Source organism: Oenanthe melanoleuca, chromosome 4, assembly GCF_029582105.1.
Source record: "Oenanthe melanoleuca isolate GR-GAL-2019-014 chromosome 4, OMel1.0, whole genome shotgun sequence".
Lineage (NCBI taxonomy): Eukaryota > Metazoa > Chordata > Aves > Passeriformes > Muscicapidae > Oenanthe > Oenanthe melanoleuca.
In genome coordinates this window covers 21,745,315-21,771,116 of record NC_079337.1, presented here as the reverse complement: position 1 = coordinate 21,771,116, position 25,802 = coordinate 21,745,315, and the positions used below count along the sequence as shown (strand labels likewise).

The 25,802-nt window shown below is 39.7% G+C and overlaps 1 protein-coding gene across 1 annotated transcript; it reads left to right on the top strand.

Moving 5' to 3' along the window:
* The first annotated feature begins 2,784 nt into the window (after positions 1-2,784).
* SLC39A8 (solute carrier family 39 member 8) lies at positions 2,785-25,452 on the top strand. The gene is made up of 8 exons (XM_056490768.1): positions 2,785-2,961; positions 9,625-9,793; positions 12,900-13,069; positions 13,534-13,656; positions 14,818-14,985; positions 20,655-20,862; positions 21,381-21,565; positions 24,359-25,452. Exons 1-8 carry the CDS (start codon positions 2,785-2,787, stop codon positions 24,503-24,505), a joined length of 1,347 nt encoding a protein of 448 aa, XP_056346743.1. The 3' UTR covers positions 24,506-25,452.
* Positions 25,453-25,802: the final 350 nt, after the last annotated feature.

The following is a 25,802-nucleotide window of genomic DNA, read 5'->3' as shown; positions in this document are numbered from 1 at the left end:
CAGCTTCAGTGATTTTCTTACAAGAAACCCATCTCAGAGAGGTTTTGGCCCTGTGTAAGATTAGAGAAGCTGATTAATTTGTCATCTTGCCCGCTGCCAGTCACCATCTGGTGCCCTAGCACTCTGTGGCAGTTTAAATGTAACAGCAACATCCCACAGGTGTAAGAAAAGCAGGAATGAAACAAAAGTGAATCAGGAGCATGAAGTACTGTTGGGCAATGCCTGGTTTGCAGTGTACAAACAGATTGTTCTTTCAGTTTTAGAAGGAGAATTTGGCTCTGTTAGTGTTTGCGTAACATTTATCAGACTTGACATAACAAAGATCGGACTTTCTGATTAGATCTGTACATCACAAAAATATACACAAAAGCTGGAGTTATTCTTCAAGTGCTGTGCATACAGTTTGAAAGGTATATGACCTCTCGTCTTACTGTTAGTGTGCCTTTCTAGTTCTTGCAGGCTTTCTCTGTGACAGTTTAGAAACTTTGTATTTCTTTTAAACTAGAGCAGTATGAATGCATTGCCCCTTGAGGAAAAATTTTGGCTGTGTCTCAGAAATACAGCAGGATTTTCATTCTGCCAAGGATTGCCAACAGACAAGAAATCTCAATGGAATTATCGATGAATTTCTTGAACTTTTCAGGGCCTAAGAAAGAATGCAAATATGAGTTGAATTATACTAATTTAAATGGTCTTTTATATTTCTGCTAAAAAAGGAAGTCTTAAAATAATCAATTTTGAGATTAACTCTTTGGCTGTGCACACAAATCTTGATGCAACCTGTTTTGATTTACCTCTTATAGCCAGGTTGCAGTTACTTCCAATTTATCTGCTGGTCATAAGACACTTTTCAAATCTTCTTTTAAAATTTCAGAATTAATGCAGTAATCAACTGTTCCTAGAGCTGTGTTTAGAAACAGACACACTGAAGAAGAAACTATAGGAGGTGCCAGTTTTGCTATTAACATAGCTGCTGCCCAATGAATGTTGCAATTCCCTTAGCAGCAAGAGAATGTTGTGTTGATTTCTCTGGAAGAGAGCCAAAAAGCACAAGCAAATAGAAAAGTGGGTAGGGTGGAGCATCTTCAGCCTCAGCTGGTGGTAGAACCAGTACAGATGGGGATATTTGGAACGTGTTGCTGAGTTGTGCCCAACCAAGTCAGATGGAAGTGTAAAAGTGTATCAGTGATTCAGGCTTTAATTCAGAAATGGTGACAGGTTTTTCAGTGTTAGAATTAATATTATTGTAGCTCTCTAGCTTTTCTTCCTCTAGTAGTAGTAGTAGTAGTAGGTTGTGCTGGTGGCCTGTTTTTCCCTGCTAGATGCTTTGTGCATTGTGGCACAGACTTTTTTTGAAGGATTTATCTAAATCAGTTCTGCTGCTCATGAAGTATCTTTTTAACCATACCTTCTTCTAGTGCTGTCACTTGGACTACTTGGCACAGACAGCACAAAATTCTGGTTACGGAAAATTTGGAGCCTCAGCTCATGTCATTCAGCATAGTTCCACAGTGATATGAGAATCTTAAACCCCCAAACTATTTGAAAACACACTATCTCTGCCCACTACATGGATATGTAAGAAATTTTGTAAAAGGCAGTTACAGTTACTTAATAATACAGATCTTTGCTGAGCTGAGGCTGCTGTCCTGCAGCATGAGCATTTTTATCTAAACCACTTGAGCAACAGACCTGTGACTAGTGACAATTTTCTCTGTTTGTTAAAAGGTGCGCATGAAATCACATGCTTTTTTTGTGCATTAATCCTGCCAAAAAGGTAGACTAGACACAAATCCATGTCTCAGCCCGTGGGAGGGAGGGGGCCTGAGAGAAGCAGGTTGCCTAACTGGCTGCTAACCCAAGGACTCATTCCAAGGTCCAGGAGCCTCGGCTCTGGAGATAGTGTTGGTGAGGTGTGTACGGCAGGGCCGTACCTGTGAACCTGGCTGGCCTGGACCTTGGCCTCCATTATCCCTCCTGCCATCCAGTGGGTCAGGCCAGCTGGGTGTGGGGCAGGGAGCTGCACGGCAGGTGGAGCAGGCTGGGGCTGTGTCTGGGAACGGCAGCGTGGGCAATGACCATGTCGTTTGTGTGACCCTTGGCCTCTGGACCGGGGCCGGTGGCAACAGGGAGTTTCGCATCCTCCCATTTGCCCTCGCATCGGGCGACCTCGGCCAGCCCCGCGCCACGCCCGTGGTGGCCCAGGGTGACGAGGAGCCCGGCCGCTGCCCTCAGCCCCCGGCCGGCGGGGCTCACCCCACGACCGCTGCCCTCAGCCCCCGGCCGGCGGGGCCCAGCCCACGACCGTTGCCCTCAGCCCACTGCCGCGGCCTTCAGCCCTCCGTCGCTGCCCTCAGGGCCCGGACGGCGTGGCTCAGGCCCCGGCAGCGGCCCTCAGGCCCCGGCCGTTGCCCTCAGCCCCCGGACGGCAGGGCTCAGTCCCCGGACGGCAGGGCTCAGTCCCCAGCCGCGGTCCTCAGCCCACTGCCGCTGCCCTCATCCCCCGGCAGCGGCCCTCAGCCCTCAGCCCCCGGACGGCGGGGCTCAGCCGGCGCTGAGCGAGCGCCCCGACGGCACTGCACGGACCGAGCAACGGCATCCCGCCCCGGCGGTCCTGAGCTCCGCGGCGTTGCCGCCCGCCCCGTATCCCCACTACGCCCCCCGGGGAGGGGCCGAGCGGGCGGGCCCCGCTCCCGCCCCGCAGCGCCCGTGGGCAGGGGCGAGGGCGGCGCGGCGGGGCTGCGCCATCCGGCACACTCGCCGCGTCCCGCCGGGATTGAGGGGATGGATCGGCAGCTCTCGGGCGTGCCCAACGCCATCAGCTTCGCCGACGATGTGCTGCGCGTCTTCGGGGCCAACCACAGCCTGTCGGCGGAGCAGCTCTCCGCGCTGCTGCAGCGCCTGGGCTCCGCGCCCTCCCTGGGCTCGGCGCTGCCGCTCGCACACCTGCACCACAACCAGGTACCGGCACCGCGGGGGCTGGAGACGGCCAGGAGCGAGGGAGCCGGGCCGGCTGGCAGCTCCGCAGTGTCTTGTGTCTCGCCGGCCTCGTGTTTCCTCACGGCGAAGCCGGGAAGGAGGGAGGGAGGGAGCTGTGGCTCTGGGCTCGGGTTGCGGGCAGAGGTACCGGGGAGAGCAGCCTGCGGCACGGGAGAATCCTGCCGTGCCTCGGAGAGCTGTGCGCCGCGGGCTGCCCCGGGATTGGCTCCCCGTCCTCGCTGCTCGGCTCTTAAACCCGCACTTTTCCCGGTTAAATAGCATCTGTCCAACAGCAAGGAGTGCATGAGAACCAGGTGGTATTTCCCTCCGAGAGGTGAATAAGCGAATCTTCAGGACTTATTAAAATACCGTTGTCACGAGGCAGCAAAAACTCGCTTATGCAAACAGGTCTGCTTGTGTAAAGAAACTTTTTCAGAATTTTTCACGTTTTTATCTAAGTTGAGTGCAAAGTGTACACCCATAGATTAACTTACAAAAAGCTTTTTTTAAGGGATGTTTTATCTACAGACTAGATATCACTGAAATATTACTTCTCTTTAAAACATTTGTACTCTGTTCAATGTCTCCATAAGAAACTCTGATCTCATTGCTGCTTTTAAAGTCTGTGTAATTTCACTCACCTGCACCATCCTGGACTGAATTTGTTTCCTTGAAGGAAAATTTTGAGATTGGTGGTGATTTCCATATGCTCAGAAGTCAGACACACACAGTTACTTACAAAAATGAAAGGAAAGCCAGCATGACTGTTTCTCTGGTTTGATTCCACTCCCTAAGAAACAGAAGAGGGATGGCTCTAGGGACCTTGAAAATTTTTTTTTTAACATTGAGTATTAGCTCTTCTGCTTTTTCTGTGAAGGCGACAAACCTTGAATAAGCTCTCTTTGTTTTAGAAAGGTTTGAGACTTCCCTGAAATCAATGTAGTATTCAGTATAAGCATTGCAATGTTTGCAGGAGTTGTGGCTTTCAAATCCTACAAATTGAACAGTGTTCCAACTCAGTGTGTTACAAATATAAACATTCCCAGCCACACATGCTAAATACAAGTTCACAGTGTTGGGTATGGCTATGAAAAGCAGCTTTCTTTAAAGGGGCATAGAAATTAGTAGATTCTTCAGTCCTTCAGGTTTTTCATCTGCAAAAGCACGTAGGTCTCATACACAGATTTTGGCATAGGCTACAGAAGGGGAAAAAAGTAATGCTCTTTCTTATTACTATGAATACATGTTCCTCATAAGTAACTTGAAGTTTAACTGAAACATTTTTTTTTACAGGCTTGTTCTAATTGAGTTCATGTTGATTAATATCTAGGGTATCACACTGAAATGATTTTTGAAATGAAAACTACTTTTTTGCTGAGTTACTTGTATTCTTTCTTAAAATTTGCCTTATGGCTGCTCCATCAGCTTGAGCCATTAAAGCAAATGCATTTTGATCCTTCATAGGTGTCAGGTATATCGATGACTTTGGGCAGGTGGAGCAGGCAAATGCAAGTCCTGTGTGACTGATTTTAAACACCATGAATCTTTGTGCTTACAAGTTGAAAATTCAGCGTCTGCTGGGAAGTTGGGGTGTTGGAAGGCATCAGAGGCCTAAGCTCTACTGATTCTTGACAGAGGAAAGTGAATACCTCTGGAGAGTGATTCAGTTCTTCCTCAAGGCAGCTGAACCCATTCAGGCTGCATAAGTATCTGATTGTAGGAGGGCACAAGGTTTATCTTAGACTTCCAATTCTTAACTTCTGTGTCCAGAGCTAGTGGGACAACTTGCAGGCCTTTCTTTGAACCAAGATAACATACCCCTGCTTTTCAGAGAGTCCCTCATCCCAAGCCTGAAGGAATTTTTAGTGGAGAACTGGTCTGTAAGGGACAGGTGATATAGCACCTGGCAGGAAGGAACAGTCTCTGTAATTTTATCCCAGTATTAGTGTTTAGCTTTAATGTCTCATTCACAACAATTTTGGTAAGTTTATTAATCTCATTAGAAGATCTGCAAGAAGCTATTTTCTTAAAGGTTGAAAGTCTGGAAGTTTAAGCCAAAAGAAGATGGATTGATTTCTGTTTTCCTTTGGTACCAGGTTGACTTGAAAAGAAAAAGGAGAGTAAAAAATTATTTAATTTGTTAGTGATAGTGTTTGAGTGTATACTTGTATAGGTGTTTGTGGTAACTTGTGTCCTATGATGTCTGTAAAGATACTAATTTTTTAATGTAGAAGAAAGAAACCTGGATATTTTGAGCATCCTTTTTGAATTTTGGATTGAACTGTCACCAATTTCTTCTGGTTTTGGTCTCTTTTTTATTTCATCATGCACTTTTATAATTATTTTTATTTTGTGTTTATATTTTCTTTGCTCTTCCATTTTTCTGTTATCACCTTTTCTTAATATGTAAGCTAAGACTCCTTGTCAGAGAAATAAGTGATTATTGAGCAAGCACAAATACTGATCAGTGCTGTTTTTTCTCATTTTACTCTGGAATTGCCATACATTTTTTTGGTCCTACAAATAGGGGTAAGATTAGCAATTGCAGTCTAATAGAGATGGTGGCTTGTTACTTGCTCTGTATTTTATATTATTAGCAAGATGTAAAAACCATGAAACCATATTTGATCTTTTATCACTGAATTCATTGTGGCATGGCAGCCATACACGTGTGTGCCAAAGGACTAAATGACATGCTCAAAATTTTTGGTCAAAAAATACCTGGAAGGTAAATGGGCCTTGGAAAGAAGTCTTGTTAACATCACCTTTTTTAATGCTTTGATGTAATCGATAGGTGCTAAAATCATGCCAGTCTAGATTTTATACCTGAATACTGTGTTTTAATGTAAGGCATTTTATTTTTTTAACAAAACATTTGGACAAAATTAAATCAAATTTTTAATTAATAATTGTAATCAGATATAATTACCTTTCATCTCAGGATGAGTCAAAATCTAGTAAGTTTAGTAGATAGACTAGAACCAGGCTAGTATATTCTTTGATTTGAGGATTGTTTTTGGGGGTAGTTTTTCACTAGTTACAACTTGTCCTTTTGAAAGAATGGACAAGAGTGACAGAGTGTGGCTTAGGGTCTTGATCCAACACCATGTCCTGATGTTGCCTGGCCAGTGGGATGCTAAACAGGCTTAGTTGTTGTACCCCCTAAGTGTCTTATTTCTACAATATTTTCAGCAAATTTCAGTATTTGTGGAGAGTTCTGAGCTCCCAGCGTGGACAGCTGCCGTGCACATTGTTGTTAGGTGTGTGAAATCCCTAAAGCACACAAGTGCATTTGAGCAGCTTCATCTGACTCTTTCTCATGCAGTGCTGCTTATTGGAGGAATGATCATCTTATCATCCAGTTTTTATCCACGTGACACAATGGTGTTACCACATCAGCATTAGATGTTTTCATTTCTTGCAAGCAAGTTGAGGAAGGCAGAGCTTATATGTCTCTATTTTGTCTTACCCATGTTCAGACTAAGTTTAAAAAAAAAAAAAAAGGGAAAAAAAAAAAGCTTGTTAAATAGGCATTCTCTGCATTTATTGTTTGCTGTTCCTACTGTGGGACCCACTGCTCTGCCCTGGGGTGGGCTGGGCTGGTATTTAATCTGGCAACATCTAGAAATTGCAGTGCAGGATGCTGTTCAGTGCTTTAGTGCTTCACTTGTGGAATGCTACAGATAAAGCAGGTAGAGCAACGATAATAGCACAGCAGAAGGTCAGAGAAGGCACTGATGCATTTAAAATAGGTTGTTACTGTAGCGTTTTTTATTAATTTCTCCAGTTAGAAGAATCCCATATTGTTTGATCATTTTTGGGAGAGGCTTACCAGGGTAAAAGTAAATATCTATTTGAATAACCTAGTTGATAGTTTAATTTTTTCTAAGTCTCAGTATTCTGTAACTATGTAAAATCAGTTATTCAAGTCCTCCCCAGTTTTGATGAAAACACTTTTAAAATTTTTTGAACAGTTCAAGGATGATTGGTTATGTTATACATTTTTTGCAATTGTTTACTAAACACTTGGTGACAGTCATATTAGAGGGAAACCTCGCACCACAGTGATAAAGTCTTGCTGCACAGCAGGGGACAGACATGATAGCAGACTTGGTGAGTCAGGACATCATTTTCGGTCCCCTGTTCCATGAGACTAAATTTTCTCTCTGATGAGATGGTCCATTAGTCTTATAAAGTAAATATCCTATGTTTTTACAGCAGTGTGGCTGTGTTAATGTATTTATTTATCCTGAAAAGATAAATACAGAGTTATGCAGAGTGCAAACATGCCTTGCTCCAGTCCAAGGCTTCTAATAGATTCAATCCTTTAATTAATCCTTTAATTGTGCTGGTGAACTCATGCAAGCTTGCTTTTTAGCTATTGGATGCATGTAGGAATTTACTGAGAGTATGAGGTGGCTTATAACAATGAATCATTTATAAGAATCATTATCCTCTGGGTTTGTCCCTGGTCAAAATAATAATAGTAATTAAATACAATACTGTTTCTCAATTTCACATGAAAGAGCTCTTCTCTGATGGTATTTCTCACTTCCATGTTTGTGTGTAGGCAAAGTTACAAGTGTCAGGTTTATTAATTTATGCTGTGTCTGATTTAGTTTCTGTCCATTATCTGTTTTCCTATCTACAACGTTGTTTAGATTTTTGTGAATTAATGTTAATACGAATGTATTGATATATAAAAATGCTAATACTCTATTGTGTATTTTAGGAATGAAATAGTTAAAGGTGATTTCTTTCAGAGATAGTTATGGTGTAAATTGTCAGCTCTTACTGTCTCATTTTTCTAACCACAGATGTCCAGAAATGGCTTCGTGAGCTGGAAATAAGCACCATACAGGAGCTATTCCTGTAGACCACAACTATCCTCCCTTTGTTTTGCTGCGGGCATGTATTTTGTATCATTCCAAAATGCAGAGTTAACAGTAAAATGATTAGACACATAACCAGTTTAGAAAGCTCCAATGGTTTGTGTATTGGCCTGTTAAAGACTGTATCTTCAGTGATGATTTCTTTATTCCTTACTTTCATGTAGATTAAATGGAGCAGCACGTTTAAAAGCAAAAAAACATCTTCTGTTAAAAGCTCTACTTATTTTATATATGATATTCCTTCGACATTACCATTGGCATTGAAAAATTAAATTATGTTCTCTTTGCTTCCATATATTTGAGTCTTCAGGGTCTCATGGCCTTAACAAAATTTGCACTTAGGTTTAAGTTCAAGCATGTACCTGAGTACTCTGCTAGACTGGCTTAAAGTCTAGTTAAAGAGGAAGGACAGAAACATTCTGGATGTATTTTAGCTAAAATAATTTGAATTGGCCTGCATGTCCTCTTCCTCTAAGCAAATCAAGAAGAGTCACATTCACGTGATGAGTGCGTGCCTTTCACCTTTTGGACAAAAATATTTATTAAAAGGAGTGGAAGTAGCTCTGATGAAATCAATCACTTGCAATTGCTCTGACTTATCTCTAGGAGTTAATAGCCTTATAAGTAATAATGTTGAATTATTGGAGATGTGCTGTGGAATCTGAAGGCTGGCAAATCTGAGAAGAGCAGGGAGTGACCATTCGTGTTTATTTTGCTAAGGCTTCCAGTGCTCTCTGCTTGCAACCACACTGAGATTTGTTACAGGGAGAGTTATGCTGTAACTGATGTCTCAAATAGAAAAAAGTATTTGATTTTTTTTGGTCTTGAGACTCAACCCTGCTATGTGTTTGTTGTGCAACAGTAACTTCACAAAAGTATTGTTTACACTCAGAAAAAGAGCACTTTCCCTTATCGTTGTAGGAAATAAAGTATGTAAATGAACAGAAAGTGTTAGATGAAAGATTTCATCAGTTTGGAAAATTTCACATAAAACCACTCAATTTTTCTGTCTTTTATGATACTTCATGGTTTGTATTTTATCTTTTTGGTTGAAAATGACAAACAGAGGAACCAGCTTTACCTTGCCCCTGCCCTAGTTTAGCACTGCCAAGTACACTTATTGTTGACCCATCAGACACTGTTATGTCCTGAGCTAAAGGCGAAGTGAAGATCCTAAGCAGGTGTTTATCTCGTGGTTGAACAAGACAATGTTTTCCTTAAGAGTTACTGCTATAAGATGAATGAAAAATGTTTAGCTTTAGACCATTTTTAAGGAGTTAATTGGGGAGATAAATAAGCATTGTTGTAAAGCAGAAGTCGTCACTTACATGAATAAACTGCCACTGAATTACCAATCATTTTCTGGCATACTTTGTTACTGAGATTTTAACTGTACCTAGTCTGCTCTTAAATTTAATTATTTTCTAAGTACATTAGGTTTTAAGTACTTTGAAATTATTTTTCCAAATATATTGTGAGATTTAATTGTCTGAGTTCTCAGGGCAAAAGATCTGCAAATGTCTCTTTAAAAAGTGGTTTATTAATTTGTGATTTATCTAACTTAAAGTACTTTGAATCATTTCTGCTTCACATCAAGCAATCACAGTATTTTCATGCACAACGTACATTGTGTAGAATTCCCTGAAAATGCATTACTGTACTTCCATGGTGTAATTCTTGGATTTCTCATTGTATGTGTTATTTTTTGGTTTGCATTAATGTATTAAGTTGTCAAAATCCCTTTTGGTTTCAGTGCTTGACTAGTGAGGAAATCTTTTCTTTACATGGGATACCAAACGACAGTCTTGTATCAAATTCCAGCTTTTCTACAATATGTCCTGCAGTTTTGCAACAGCTAATTTTTCACCCATGTGATCCTCAGGAAGGCTTTGTGGACACATCTAAACCACATTCATTGCAAGGTCAGTTACTATTACTTTTATTAATGCTGTGACTAGAGTGGGGTTTTCTTAGAGGAATAGTAAGCATTTATCTATAAATATCAGGAGTGTCTCTTGTTTGGGAAGATACAGTTCCAAAGTGGGAACCTCAACTGCTATTTTAGGTCAGCAGACTATCCAAACAAAATTGGTATCTCTTGACAGTGATGTATTTAAAATGCTGTAAGAAAGGTGAAAGAACTGACTAGAAAGTTGTATAATTTTTTGCCCACTTAAGGAAGAGCCGTTCTGACTTGTTTTGTTTGGATGATGTTTTATGCCTTGAAATCTAAGGACTCGTACTTACAGCTGGTTAATAGAAGAAAAGAAGGGAACAGAAGGGAAGTTTATGCAGGTGATTTGCAGTGGGAAATGAGACTTGGTGGAATCTACATGTATGGAGGCAGGTTAAGTTAAAATTACTTGGGCTTCATTTGAGTGGAGTTATTTGTAGGGGGCCTGTCAGGTAAGCCAGTGGCTGGTTTACTGAGGAAAAAATACTCATGTTCTTTCCAAATTCTGACTCCTGCTTTCATGTTATCTTCTGTGATGACCCCTCCATGAGGAAGATTGTTACATGGTTAAGTAGCCTTAATCTTCTTTATTCCTCTGTATTTATTGTGCACAATACTGTACAGTGGGAGTAAAAAGCATCAGACAGGGTATATTTATCTGATTGAAGAAATCACTTGTTGCATAATGACTTATTTGAGTCAGTATTCCAAATGAACTTACTGAGTCAGCTGAATTAATGTTTAAAGTTAGGACGCTGGATTAGTAGTGCCTAATGTCAGTATTCATAAGAAGAGATAAAGAAGTGCTTTTTGTAACTTCTGAAATACTAGTATTAATAACATTCTGATTAATATAGGTGATCATCTTTAATAATAATAAACATAGGAATGTTTTGTGTTTTGCCGTGTCAGATTAGAATTCCAGCTGAGTAATCACTGAAACCACGGCACCAATTTAGCATGGCTGCTCTAGATTGCTTGTATTATATGGAGACACATATTACCAAGAAGACCATAAGATCTGCATTGGAGAATAGGGTCTGTTGTTCTCCCTTTTTTTTTTAAGTAGTTTGAACATGGAATCCTTGACCTACAGTTAGCCTCCTAAGCTACTTAGAGCATCCCTCTTGTTTTTCTTTTATCTGGCCAGCTCAGAAGAAATGTCCAGTAGCCAGATAAGCAAGGCAGCCTTCTCCCTGCCCCTCCCTTGGCTGCAGCACAAGAAATCTGCAAGGCCCGTGGTTAGGGCATTTTAAACCACTGCGACACACAGTGGTACCTGCTTGAACAGAGATTCCTAGAAATGCCCAGTGCCCAGTGCAGCAGTTGGTTTATACACCCCCACCCCATCACAATGTGAATCTCTATTGCAGTAGCATAGAGACCAGATGATTTCAATTACTGCCCATGGAGCAAAATCCTCCATTCCTGTTTCCTGCTGTGCCTATGTGAATTTTCTCCCCAGGGACCCCCACTCTCCTAACAATACACGGTCTTCCAAAATATTAATGGACAGGATGTGCAGAAGAAACCAGTTCAGTGAGCTTTAGGAGCAGCTGCTCAGAATAAAAAATAAGTGATGACACAGCAGAGTAGAAGTTGGAAGGCAACAAATGTTAATGTCTTTTTTCCTGGGATTTTTAAAACTCCCAACTAACCTATCTGATCTTCGGTCACACTCAAGTCCTCCCCTTTCTTGCTTCTCTGAAAGATAATAGGGAGGTTTATAGAGATGCATCAAACAGCTGAAACTGCCCAGTGGCATTCCTCATGTCCAAGACAAACACCTTCCATGTTCTCTGCTTGACTTCTTCAGAAACGTATTCATGCAATTACTTCATCCTAGGACAAAATAAGGAAGAGCCTGAGCCTGCCTGTTCTTATAAGGAACAGTGCTGAGCAGCAGTGTTCTAAGGAGGGCATCTTACTTGCACTCCTGCAGTTTTATTTTTTGGATTTATTGTGCCTTTGGGTATCTTGGCTGTCTCTTTTATTGGGGCTACAGTTTAGGGACTGAAAGAATAGTAGTAGTTAGCCAAATTTTACTGAGCGATCAGTCTCAGGGGAAGAATTAGTACTGTGCCTGAGTGCCCTGCTCTGAACATAAAGTCAGACTACCCAGCTTTCTGAGATGTGTGGACTCATGAAAAGGCTAGTGTGGATGGAGCCCTAATGAATAAAACCATTTTAAGGCAGCAGTGCATACATGGTATTGTGAAATACAGTCCTTAATGCAGGCTCCAGAATAATTATGGTACAGATTTGTGCAAGTCCTGGTGCCTGAACACTAAATATCTGAGATTATGCTTATGGTGAAGGAAACAAAATTATGTTGAACCCTGGTGCATTTATTGATCCTTAGGAAAGGTCTTTCCCATTGCATATCTAAATCACGTCCTTATTTTTGAACCTAGAACCTCTTTTTTATGCACTTTTGTTTCTCTATTATAATTATCTAAACTCAATTATCAGCTATCACCTCACTTGTTGATAAGCAGTGATTGGCAGCATTTTCAGCCAGCAGAATTTCTTTGAATGGGAGGAGGAGGGAGGAGGGTTAGGAATGGACATACCTCCCCAGGGTGATTTAAAGGAGTCATCCTTTATCAGGAAGGATTTTTATATCTAATATAGCCAAGACAACATGTCTTCTTTTGTCATAGAATTTCTTAGAATTTAATGTCAATTGGATCTGGGACTAGTAAGAAGTTTTGTCTTTTATCTATGCTATAGCTGCTTCAGCTATTGGCCTAAGCCTTAATTTTTATTCTTTATTGACTGTAGAGAGATCTCATTTACATTATCAGGAGATAGCCAGCCCTTATATTCTTCTAGCCAATGGTTTCCATTTTTAATTTGGTTGTTCCAGAAAGTGTGTTCAGATATTTCCTTTCTGCAGGTATGCGTTTTAACTGCCCATGCATTTTAAGAATTTTATATTTATGAGTTTTAATTTCAACCAAGGAATGACTCTTTTACCAGTTTCACGCCAATTTAGCAGTTAGAGAAATCCCAAGCAGACTGAAGTGGGTGTTATACTAAAATATTTTGTATTTCTCTTTGTTTATCCACAGTTTGGGGATTTGGGTTCCTGGCTGTGTCTGTCATTAACTTGGCATCGCTTCTGGGATTGATTTTAACTCCTCTCTTAAAGAAGTCGTATTTCCCCAAGGTTTTAACTTACTTTGTGGGCTTGGCCATCGGTACTCTCTTTTCTAATGCAATTTTCCAGCTCATTCCAGAGGTAAGCAAGGGGAATCATTATTTGGTTTGCATACTAGTTTCCAAAGTGTATTGATTTTAAAAGCATGCAGTGAGTTCTGTGTGTGGGTTGCAATCTCCAAAGAGTTTTGGGTGGGCTTCAGTGCCATTAATTATGATCCCTCTCTGGAATGTGTCAGCCATCAAGATCTATGTCTTGTTGTTCATTGGGAAGGACCAAGGCTATTCTGCCTCTAAATAAAAAGAGAAATACGTTAGATAAAGTTTCAGTGAACTTCAAAAGACTACACTGTTAACATTTTGTCCAAGTTTAAAAAATGTAATGAGATTGGAATCTTTTACAATTTCTGCTTATGGAAACCCGCAGTTGGTATAGAGACAGCTTTTGTAATAGAGAGGTATTTGTGTATTGTGACATTTGTTTGTTTTTCTGGAAATACACTAAGATTACAGACTAATTTGTATTGCTTTTTTCTTCACTATTAGGCATTTGGGTTTGACCCGAAGGTAAATAACTATGTTGAGAAAGCTGTTGCAGTGTTTGGCGGATTCTATATTCTCTTCTTTGTGGAAAGGGTTCTTAAAGTGATACTAAAGCTCTATAACAAGGTAATGAAACCTCTCACTAACTGAAAGAGCCTTGCCTTAAAGTATCTGTCATATTTTGTGAGGTACTTGCTAGATGAATAAAATGTGGATGAGGATTTTCTGTTTTATCTGAGGAATTCAGCCTTACTGTGTGTTCTGATATATCTGTTTAAAATCCATATGAATAGGGGAAGAAATCTCACTTTTTTGAGGGAGTTACAAGCAGCTCTGGGAGTGGAATCCAGATGTGAGTGTCGTCTACTCCAGTTGCTCGTAATATCCAAGTAGTTGCTGTGGTAGCTAAACGTATCAGAAAAATGTGGAAATATGTAAGATGTGGAGAAAATGAATATGCCCGTGGAGCTCCTCTTTGGGCAGGAGAAATCAGTGTGACAAATACACCTTCTTGGTCATCTGCTAAGTGCAGCTGTCCTGATAGGGCCTGACTCTGGCCTTCAGCTCTGCGTTTCCCAAGGTCTGGTACACAGACCTGCTTCAGTGAACACTTGTCTTCTTGCCTAGGGCTCTGCTTTCTGCCCCTGTGTCAGAGTATTTGTCTTCTGTGTGCTCACTTGAGTGAGACTGAATTTGTCTCAGAGAAGGGTGCCTCAAAATTTTTGGCCCTCCCTGCCTATTACTGGTGAAAGGAAACTGCCCTGTCTTCCTTCTCTAACCTCTATTCAGTTTTCTCCTCCCAAAGTGTTACTGCAATTTATGGTGATTCAGGTGATACTGAAAATCATGATAATCAACTATCCCTCATTTGCAATAGCTAGAAATAGAAAAAATGAGTTTGTCTTTCTTTATTCATGTACTCAGACAAAGGCTAATAAGCTCTATTTGACAAGCAACCAAGAATAACCAGCAAATGTTGATCACTTTTGGTCAGGTTGGCTTGGAGAGGTTCTGTGTAAAGGTATAGAAATGAAAAGTCTCCCATGTTTTCTGATTAGTTTTCTGATTAGTAAGAGATAAATTAGGAACTTAGATATGTTTGGAGTTCGTTAAAAAGATTAAATGTTCACTGCTGCTTATTTCAGCAATCACTTGGTGTTGAAAACAAGGGAGCATGAATATGATCTTCCCTCTAATTTTTCCTTTTTGTCTTTATTTCTTTATTTTCTTATGTTGCTACTTTGCCTTTATTTTAATTAGCTACCTACCTATTTATTTATCACCTAGACTGACCATAATTACTTCGAAAATGGAGAAGAGAATCATTCTCAGGATAAGACTGACTCACCTGAACCACCATCACCCAGCAATGGGGGCACATGTTATGCAAATTCAGCTGTCATAGAGGGCAATGGAAATCTTGGTTTTGACAGCATCAGTGTGGTCTCAGCACAGGTATGAAAATGGTGTCTGTTTATTTATCTATCCCTGCAATTATATAATCATATCTGAGGGGAGAGTTAATATGAATTTTTATTACTTTTGTAGACTTACAGCTTTGGTTTTACCCTATGAAAAAAATACAGGATTTTGGGGCAAGCTTGAAAAAGCTGAATGACCCACTCAGTTTGTAGCCAACAAAAAAGGCTGTTATATCAGTGTTAGAGTGGTTTGGACAGAGATATGTAATCTAATCAGATTTGAATTTGTATTTAATTTGGTTAATTTTGGTTTTGTTGTTGTTACTGTTTTGCTTAAAGGGTAATAGTGTGTTTTACTGTTGTTATAATGTTGATCATACAAAACGATCCGTATTTTGTTCCTGAATACATAAACCCATTGAGTGTGAGAATCTGAATCTTGTGAATCAGTGATTTAAGAGAAGAACTAGTACAGTAACTTTCAGGCATTCTGTTGTGAGCGGTGCTTGTGGTAATGCAGTGTATTTGGATACTGTGGGAATCATGGAGGTCATATGTTGAGACAGAAGCCAAGACATGTAAAATAAGCCTCCGCTCTTTGTGGAGACAGAGTGTGGCCAGCAGGACTAGGGAAGTGATCATTCCCCTGTGGCACTGCTGAGGCTGCACCTTGAATTGTGTGTTCGGTTTTGGGTCCCTCACTACAAGAAGACCTTGAAGTGCTGGTGCGTGTCCAAAGTAGGGCAACAAAGCTGGTGAAAGAGTTGGAGCATGAGCCCTACAAGGATCAGTGAGGGAGCTGGGATTGTATATCCTGGGGTAAAGAGGCTTGGGAGGGACCTCATCACTCTACAACTGTCTGACAGGAGGTTGTAGCCAGTTGGGGGTTGGTATCTTCTATCCAGTATTAAGTGACAGGGCAAGAGGAAACAGCCTCAAGTTGTGCTGTAGGAGGTTTAGATTGGATTTTAGGAAAAAGTTCTTCTCAGAAAGGGTTGTCAAGCATTGGAACAGAATGCCCAGAGAAGTGGTGGAATCAACATCTCTGGAGGTTTTTAAAAGGTGCATAGAACTGTTTCTTAAGGATATGGATTAGTGGTGGTCTTGGTAGCATTAGGTTAGCAGTTGGACTCGATGATCTTAGAGGTCCAACCTTATGATTCTGTGAAATTGTGTAGCAACAAAAAGGCCATCATTGCTCTTGTCCTCCTCCAGTGAGGTTCAAAGGGGCTGGGTCAGGGGAGGACCAATGTGGCCAAGGTGCTTTGGGGCAGTTAGGGTGGGTATGCATTTAGCTTTACAAGAACGTAGTATTTAAGACAAAACCATTTGGCGTAAGCTAATGTGCACCCAAGAGAAGTTTAATGTGTCCTCATAATTGATAGCTTGTTAAAGAGGGCAAATAAAGAGTAGTCAGAAATCAAAATGAAGGTTTTAAAGAGGAAGTCTGAAGGCTGATTGTGCCAAGGTGTGGTAACTGTTTTCAGCCATGGGGATCCAGCTATATTCTCTCTAATGCCAGAAGAGACTGACTGCCGGCGTAAATGTTTGATTAGTCTTCTACTTTCTGTTTTCACTTGCAGCAGTAAGTGCAACCTTGGAAACCTTTGTGCTCTAACCAAAGTTTGTATCTACTGTGCATTGAAATATGGCTTGACAACAGAAACTTTGAAGGAAAGTTATTTGAGAGACAAATTGCTGAAACGTCTGTGTTCTTGAGTGCGCATTATTAGAGTTGTATAACAAAACTTCACAGTGCCTTTATTTATTGCCTGGAGGCAGTGTCAGGATTCCTTCTTGGTCCTGTGGGTTCTTCCAGAGGACATGTCTGGTTCATGTCTGAGGGAATCAGACATGCATTGGAAATAGCCATAGTAATCTGAGATGTTGTAGGATAAAATGAGAGAGTCTCTGCATAATTTCTTAAATTTGGGAATGAAGGAGAGGCCATTACTTTTAAAAAAGTCTCCTGTGTTTAGAAAAGCATAAATACCAAGGATGTCTTTGATTTACCATGAGCTGTGGAGATACAAATGATGGAGAACTGCACTAATAATTAATAAAAATTAAACCAGATGGTCCAGCGGGGTATTACAGAGCTCCTCAGCTGGCATTTCTTTTGATGTTTTCTAAACTACCATGACAAAGTAGAAATAATCCAGCGGAGACAGACATTGTTAATTTTTTGCTTTGGAATCCTGTGTGTTTGCAGGGTATTTTGTCAGTAGTCTGACTTACCTTAAACATGAAGAATGTGTGTTACTTGTTCATCTACTTCTACTGGATACATGATCTAGTAAAGTTCAGAATGTAAATCCAGAAAAGCAATTTCATTGTACTTCATATAATTTAGAGAAGTTGTCAAGACATTATTTAAAATGGATTGCATGTAAGAATTATGATACTTTAGAGCTACACAGTAAATATAAATGACGAATAGCCATATATATATATATATATATATAACTGATATATATATATATATATCTAACTGATTCCTAGTTTATAAACTACAGTTGTATCTGCATTTTGAAAATTTGGATCAAGAAAGTAATTTTTAGAAGTAAATCAATACTGGTACACTAAATTAATTGCAATTACTTAAAATATTCTTTTTTGGTGGAAAAATGGGTGAATTATTTAAAATGAAAATTTGTGCATTAGATCAAACTCCCTTTCCTCAGTGAAGCTAGAAACATGTGCAAGAAGGATGATGTGCTTTAGTGGTCAGATTGAAGGATAGTCACCAGAGAACAGAAAAAAATAGGGAACAGATCTTTAGCTTTTTGTGGAAGAACTTTGCTGGTTGTATTTGGGTTTTCTTATACTCATGTGTTTTGTGGCTTGCTTTGTAATACTTTGTAATACTTCTTTCTTAAAGTGATATTCAGCTTGTCTTCATGGTTTAAGAGAGAGATCTATTACTTGTAAGTGATCCTATCTCAAATGGAAATAGTACAGGTATAAATGAATAATCTTCAAAAAATGATTGCTACTGCTTGTATTAGAGGAAATGTTGAAAGGAAAGCCTTTAAAAACTAAAGTGAAGTGTGTAGTACAAATCTAAAACCTGTGTGTTTGAGTCAGCAGGGAAACTCCTGACTTTTTGATATCATTGTTCATTTTCACGTGATAAAAGTATAATTTCAGAACTTCCTGTGGACTGAATAGGAGCTGCTTTGTGGCAGTTTTGGCACTACTCAACCAAGGCTTTATTATCTATGAGTTCTAGGCAGTGCAGTGGGCACCTGACTCAGAAATTCCTGACCTGAACTTTTGTCCTGTCCCAAGGCAGCTCCTGCATACAAGAATGTAGTCAGATAAGTCTTGTGAGCAAATCATGCAACAGACCTTGTAACTGTGTCCTTAAAGATTTTGTAAGAACTTACTAATAATTTTATTTCCTTGAAGTTCAAAATTCAGTTTGCCTGGTAGCATTTGCATACGGCAAAACTAAAACAATTTGCAGCATTCTTTTTAATAACTAAAGAAAATTTATTGGAATACTCTTTGGCCTTCTTCTAAGGAAAAGGAGGTGTTCCTCTGTATCCTTCTAATTCAAGAAGTGGAGATGTGTGTGGATGAGGGGAGAGCAGTGCCTTATTGCCTGCCTTAACTTAAACAATGATTTTGACAGTGTCTCTCACAACATCTTCACAGACAAACTCAGGAGGTGTGGAATGGATGAGTGGACAGTGAGGTGTATTGAGAACTGGCTGAATGGCAGATCTCAATGGGTCAGGGTATAATTGGAGGCCTGTCACTAGTGGTGTGCCCCAAGGTTCAGCACTGGGCCTTGTGTTCTTTAACCTTTTCATCAAGGACTTGGTGAAAGGTCAGGTGCCTCCTGAGCAAGTTCACGGATGACACAAAGCTGTGAAGAGTGGCCAATACCCCTCAGGGCTGTGCAGCCTTCAGAAGGGCCTCAGTAGGTTGGAGAGATGGGCAGAGCAGAACCTCCTGAAATCTAACAAAGGCAGATGCAGCATCCTGCACCTGGGAAGGAATAACCCCAGGCACCAGCACAGGCTGGGGGTTGATCTGCTGGAAGCAGCTCTGCAGAGAAAGACCTGAGTGTCCTTGTGGAGAGCAAGCTGTCCATGAGCCAGCAGTGGTACCAGGCCATTGGTATCCTGGGTGCATTGGGAAGAGCATGGCCAGCTGCTCGAGGGAGGTGATCCTGCCCCTCTGCTCAGCCCTGGTGAGGCACATCTGCAGTGCTGAGTCCAGTTCTGGGCTCCTCAGCCCCAGGGGGACATGGAGCTCCTGGAGCAGGTCCAGCAGAGACCACAAGGGCAATGAGGGACTGGAGCATCTCTTATGAGGAAAGGCTGAGGGAGCTGGGCCTGTTCAGCCTGGAGAGGAGACAACAGAGAGGGGAACTCGGTGTTTTTAAACATCTGCAGGGAGGGAGTCAGGGGATGGAGCCAGGCTCTGCTCAGTGATGCCAAGCAACAGGACACGAGGCAATGGGCAGAAACTGATGCATGGAAAGTTCCACCTGAACATGAGGAAGAGTTTTTTTACTGTGTGGGTGACTGAACACTGGAATAAATTGCCCAGAGGGGTTGTGGAGCCCTCATTAGAGACACCCAAGAGTTGCCTGGATGCAATTCTCTGCCATGTGCTTGAGGAACGATGTTGGACCAGATGAGCAACTGTGGTTGGTCTCTTCCAACCTTAACTAATCTGTGATTCTTTGCCATGTATGTCTGTAGGCACACAGATGTATATATTACTCTTTATATATTCTGGTAAGTAAGCACTAGTTAATGCTTTATAAGCAATTTTTTTAAATGGGGGAAATACTATAATGCTTGCAAATATTCTGTAAATACAGTATGTGTGTAGAGAAATTAATCAAGTGGGTCACCAGGAACTTTTAGGGAAGCTTAGTTTGTGCTCACAGTTAAAATAGCAGTTCCTTTTATTGTGTTCAGGTTTTTCATTGTTTCATAGCACTACATGTGTAAATTACTTCCACTTCTGGGAAGAATTAGTGAGATCCCTGGAGTGTATGTGCACTGCAGTTTTATATTAGCCTGTTGATTTCATGCTCTGAGCCTTTAATTGTGCAGTCAAAATTAGCCAGCACTGTTTTTATTAAACATTCACTTTGTAGAAACTAATTTAAATAACTGGACTTGACTATCATTGCCCAAAATTAGAAATAAACTTTATGGAATATCTGAATTTGTCTGTACTGTAGACACATTCTACAGTATAGACACATCATATATATCACGTAGATAGAATTCTATTACTGTGGTACCTGAGTGTGTCTCTGAGACCATGAGGTAGTGCCAGTTGCTTTAAATACAGATGCTGCCAGTCACTGAGATCAGATCATTCTGACTGTTCATGCTTATTAGAGGTGACAGAGGAGACTTGGGACTGTCTTTATCTGACAGAGACTCCAGACATTCAGACCACTGTGGCCTGAATTGCTTCCTGTCTCAACTGAAGGGCATCCAGGTGACACTTTGCAGTCAGAAGGGTGATTGGGTGATTGCATGTTACCTTGTTGAAACAGAAAACATTTGGTACTACTGCTGTGCCATTTGCTTATTGGACAAAGCAATTTGGTCTCCATATGCAGCTGTGCTCGAATGCTTGGCATTCATTTAAAGACAGAAGTTAATTCATTGGCTTCTTTATTCAGTGTTTTGTGTAATTGTTTTATTTTTATTTTTTTTTTTTCAGGAAGAAGCCACCCAAAGCAGCTTGTGCAAGTGTCTTAAGGGGCGTCCCCTGTCAAAGATTGGGACCATTGCTTGGATGGTGACACTGAGTGATGCTGTACATAATTTCATTGATGGCTTGGCTATTGGGGCTTCTTTCACTTTATCTCTGCTTCAAGGGCTTAGTACCTCCATAGCCATCCTGTGTGAAGAGTTTCCTCATGAACTGGGTAAGGAACTTTATTACATGTTGTTTCCTGTGGAAATCACTGTTGTAGGTGGTTGTGTTGGCATAAAGTTGGCAGAGGTTGAAAGAAAGTTTAAACAAATTAATAGAAAAAATATTCATCAAAAAGTTACTGAACACCAAAACACACATCTGGCACATGAAGTTCCCAAGTGCAGGTGGGTGGAAGCTGGGAGCATATATTGGACAGGTACTAATTATCCTGTTTATATATGCTGCATACAGTGTTGTATTAATTAATTTTAAAACCAGAAATCATCATAGGTCGTTGTGTGTTCCTCTGTTCTTAGCTCATAGCTATGTTTAGCTCTTAGCTTTGTTTAGAGTATTTCAGTTTCCTTAGTATCGAAGCAAAATCCTCATCACATATTTGAATGAAGAAAAACAACACAGGGATATAATGTGTATGCAAATAATGTCTTTTCTTCAGACTTCCTTTGAAATCAGAAAATAACCACAATATCATTTTCTGAAGATGGTTTTCTCTTTTTATTCTTTTAGGGGATTTTGTCATCTTGCTTAATGCAGGAATGAGTACTCGGCAGGCTCTGTTTTTCAATTTCCTATCTGCATGTTCTTGTTACGTTGGGTTGGCCTTTGGAATATTAGTAGGCAACAACTTTGCTCCTAACATCATCTTTGCTATAGCCGGTGGAATGTTCCTGTACATCTCTCTGGCAGATATGGTGAGATATAATTTCATTTTCAGTTATTTATTTCTCTGCAAAAAAAAACCAAAACATACACTCCACTAAGTCTCTTCAGTAGAATTTAGTATTTTCTCCTTCTCATGCCAGTGGCTAATAACAATAATAATAATTTAGAATATTGTCACTTAAGCCTTTAATGGAGGTGAACCAATAGGTAATGATTTATAAAGCCTTTCCTTTTAGTTACAAGTTATGTTTATTCAAGAAACACTAAAGCCTTTCACCTCATCATATTGTTATTGAAAAGGGGTTTTAGACAGAGACAAGCCTTTCATTGATTTCGCCTGGTTTAATCAAAGAGTAAAAAGTATATAAACACTTATTTTCAGCATTTTTATGCATTTTTCAGCATTTTTAAGTGTCACAGTATTTCATCTTATTATTTTAAAAGGTTCATTTGTCTATTTATACCATGTTGTGAAAGAAAAGCATAAAAGGAAAGGTAAACAGAATGAAATTAAATATTAAGTATTCCACCTTATTATTTTAAAACGTTAATTTGTCTATTTAAACCATGTTGTGAAAAAAAAAGCAAAAAAAGAAAGATAAACAGAATTAAGTTAAATACTAAGTTTTGAGTTGAATGAAAGATGTTGTGTAACCATCTTTCATTTAGCTTAATGAAACTGTAACAAAAAACTTGATTTATATTCTATCCTGGTTTAAATCAAAGAGTACCAGCCTCATTTTCATGGTTCAGACAAAAAGTTTTGCTGAGTTCTATTCAAAATAGTCTGTCTACCATTTATTTTTCAAAGAGTGCTGGAAGATACAAGGAAAAGAGATTGTGCTAAAATCCAGATCGTATTTAGGCATTGGGAAAAAAAAAATCTGGCACTTATAAATATTTCATAATTTCCTCTTATGATGATGTTTTGTTTCAAAATGAGTGAGATATTTCAAGAGTTTTAAGCTTTATTATGTTTAATTCAGTGTTGTAAGAACAGATGCAACAGGTGCGAAGGTGTTTACATCTGTCACATGAAAATCCATGTGAGTGCAGAACTGGAAGAGTGAGGGCTGAATCTGAAAAGATTTGACACCCCAGTTTGGTTCCATGTGCATTTAGGAAATATATGCATATTTATAGTGACTATTTCATTAAACACTGTTATAGTTCAGGTAATAGATTTTAATAAGTTGTTAGAGTTATAAACAATATGGATAGTTTATTTTATAAACTTGCAGTACCTTAATTGCTAATGTTTTTCGTTTAGCTTCACTCATATAACAAATAGTAATGTACTGAACTCTGATGTGTGAAATTCATGGCGTAAATTTATCGTGACTCAAGTTTGCTATTAAATCCATCAAAGTAGGTAACGTTCTTTTCTTTGTGTCTGTTGTTCTGTTCTCTCTGTTTCTCTCTGTCTCTCTCTGTACCCTCCTCTCTTTCTTTTTATAGGTTTTTGGATTGTATCAGTTACCTATCTGAATTTTTATTCCCCTTGAAAAGTCTGAAATAGGGTATTGAAGTGCTCTGTACAGAGATCTGCCTTTCCACTTTCTTATGATTTTCACACACTTCTGGTTTGCTTGTCCAGAAGCAGGTAGGATTAACTGGAATGTCATGCCTTCCTCCTTTTCTTTTTGCTGTTCTTTTTTCTTCCAGTATTGGCATAGTCCAGCCCCTTCCAGTAGGATCACTGAGTGGGGAGGCTGTGGGTAGGAGGGAATGTATGCTGAGGTGTGTGCACAAATGATCCTTGCTGTATGGCATGAAGTTATTCTGGTTTTGTGCTGTTGTGCAAGAGTGTGACGGAGCTATGGAACGATTTCTGGGAAGCTCTGGGCACTTCCCGCTAACCTTAGCCTGTTCTTCAAGAATTGCATTACCTTCAATGGATGTTTTTGTGTTGTGAGATCAAAGAAAGATACAGTTTCTGAGTCACCCAGCCTGAAGACTTCCTAACTAGGGCTGAAATAAACTGTCTTCATTGTATTCTGGTTATACTATGCTCAGCCCAACAGGAGAAGACTTTGAGGCATATTTCTCAAAAGCCACTGTAGTTGACTTTACCTGCAGCAAACACATACCCTGAATCATCCCGTGCAGGCAACTTCATGCCTGTGCTCTTCTGTCACCTCCACTGGCTCCAGAGACAGTATCTTTGTTTCTGCAGTTAGCAGGGCATCAGTCACCCTTTGCTCTTGTGTTAACCATTGCAGTGTGTATTATGGAATGAAGAATCCCTTCATGGCACTGCAATGTCACATTGCATCTGTTACCACCAGTTTCACGCCAGTCGTCTTCCTCTTCTTCCTTGCTTGAACTGACGAGCCCACCAGACCTTCCACTTGTACAAGGTTTCTGATTTCTGGGGGGTGTTGTCCATGTTTTCATCTTCACTTCATTTTCCTTTAGATAAAGCAGAAGAATCCTAATCTTCTGTTTCCCAAATAAGGGTTTCTCTTTATAGCAGTGGAGGAATTAAGAAAACATTTAGCATTACAAGGGCAGCTGCTCCTAGCAACACATGGACCAACAATTGGAACCTAGGAGGCTGCTGGAATCAAAAAGGGAAAATTTGAAGGAAGCACAATCAGATAAAGCCACAGTAGAGAGGAACAAAACACCATTTCATCTTACCATCCTTGGCAGAGTTGTTTTTCAGGGTGATTAGGGTGATATTTTCCTGTGACTGCCTTCACCCTCTGTTAGTTCTAATATTCAGTCCAGAATAGCAATATGGTTCCATTCTTAATGCCTTAAATTAAGCATGCTACCACAAGATGGCAATACTTACCTAAAAATCTCCCTTTTTTCAGTTCCCAGAGATGAATGATATGGTGCGGGAGAAAGTGACAGGAAGAAAGACGGATCTCACATTCTTCCTTATTCAGAATGCTGGTTTACTAACGGGGTTTACTGCTATCCTGATGATTACCTTGTACGCAGGAAATATCGAGCTGTGAAAACAGAATCAGGATTGGAGACATCAAGGAAATTGCAAATGGAAGACACTTGAAATCCATGCAGGGACATTCATTTAAGCTACTCGGTTTTGGAATGGTGGCAAGGCCAGTCCTGTCTCTCTTGCCTCAAATACAGGAAGTTCTTCTTTAGGACTTGCAGTTGAGCCAAATAGTAGGAACTGTCAGCTTCTGCATGATGCCAAGAAAATGATGCAAATATTTTTATTTCTACTTAAAATTATCAGACATATCTGAACTATCATAGAGGAAGAGTGTTACTTGGCCAGTAAAATTATGTAATACATGCAACTACATGCAACCCCAGACCAACTGAAAGCTGAAGGAAGATGTGTATTTTAAAGAAGATAATACAATTTTATATCCTTTTTTAACTGTGATGAAGCAGTTTCAAAACTGGTTAATTTTTATAACTTTTGTTGCAGGATTTGCCTGTGTAACATCTTCATTCCCCACCAAAAAACGAAAGAAAAAAATCAAACCATTTCGGAGTAGGTACTAATGAAGCTAAGATTTTTAATTACTAATTAACACTGGAAGCAAAGATACCAGTTCCTGCTTTTGATCTTTTCTCTTTCTAAGTGCACTAGGGAATTGTTGATTTATTTTGAGAACCACTTTTTTTTAATTAGAGGGAACCTGTGTTAAATTTATGACTGTTTATCAACTCCATAATATTTTAGAAACATTGAGTACTTGAAAAATGTTTGAGTATTGTGTATTCTATGAAAACAATAAAGTTTTATACTTAAGTTTCACATCTATCCCCTTTAAAAATCAGGTTTTTAGTCTTACAAAGGAGAATTTAGGAATAAAAAAAACCTGCTAAAATCAACATTCCATTATGTTTTCTTCATAATTTGAACAATTTCTTTGTTTGCAGTTGGGTGGAATGAAATGATAATAAAATATACAAATTCTTACCACAATCTGTTGCGTCTGAACTTTCTAAAATCATGTTTATAAGTTCTTCTAAAAGAAACAATTCATCTCCACATTACTAATCTGTTGTAAGATGAACACAAGGAAATTCATAAAAAAATATATTGCATTTCAGTCACCACTTTGCTTTGAAGGAAGTGGTGTTATTCTCTAGTAAGTTACTTTTTTCATTGATTTTTAAGCAAGTTTTACAGCTTCAAAGGAGGTACTGTTTTTATTTTTAATTCTTTATTGAGATATTTTTTTCTACCTAGTAAAATATTTATTTTAATACTTTATTTGAATCTCATCTGTAACTGCCTTAGGAAAAATAACTTCTCAAAGTGTCTGTTTAACA

Coding starts and splice junctions, on each gene's coding strand:
- SLC39A8 (XM_056490768.1), top strand. CDS start 2,785: ATGGATCGGCAGCTCTCGGGCGTGCCCAACGCCATCAGCTTCGCCGAC. Junction 2,962..9,624: donor CACACCTGCACCACAACCAG/GTACCGGCACCG, acceptor TTTTGGTTTCAG/TGCTTGACTAGTGAGGAAAT. Junction 13,657..14,817: donor TACTAAAGCTCTATAACAAG/GTAATGAAACCT, acceptor TTTATCACCTAG/ACTGACCATAATTACTTCGA.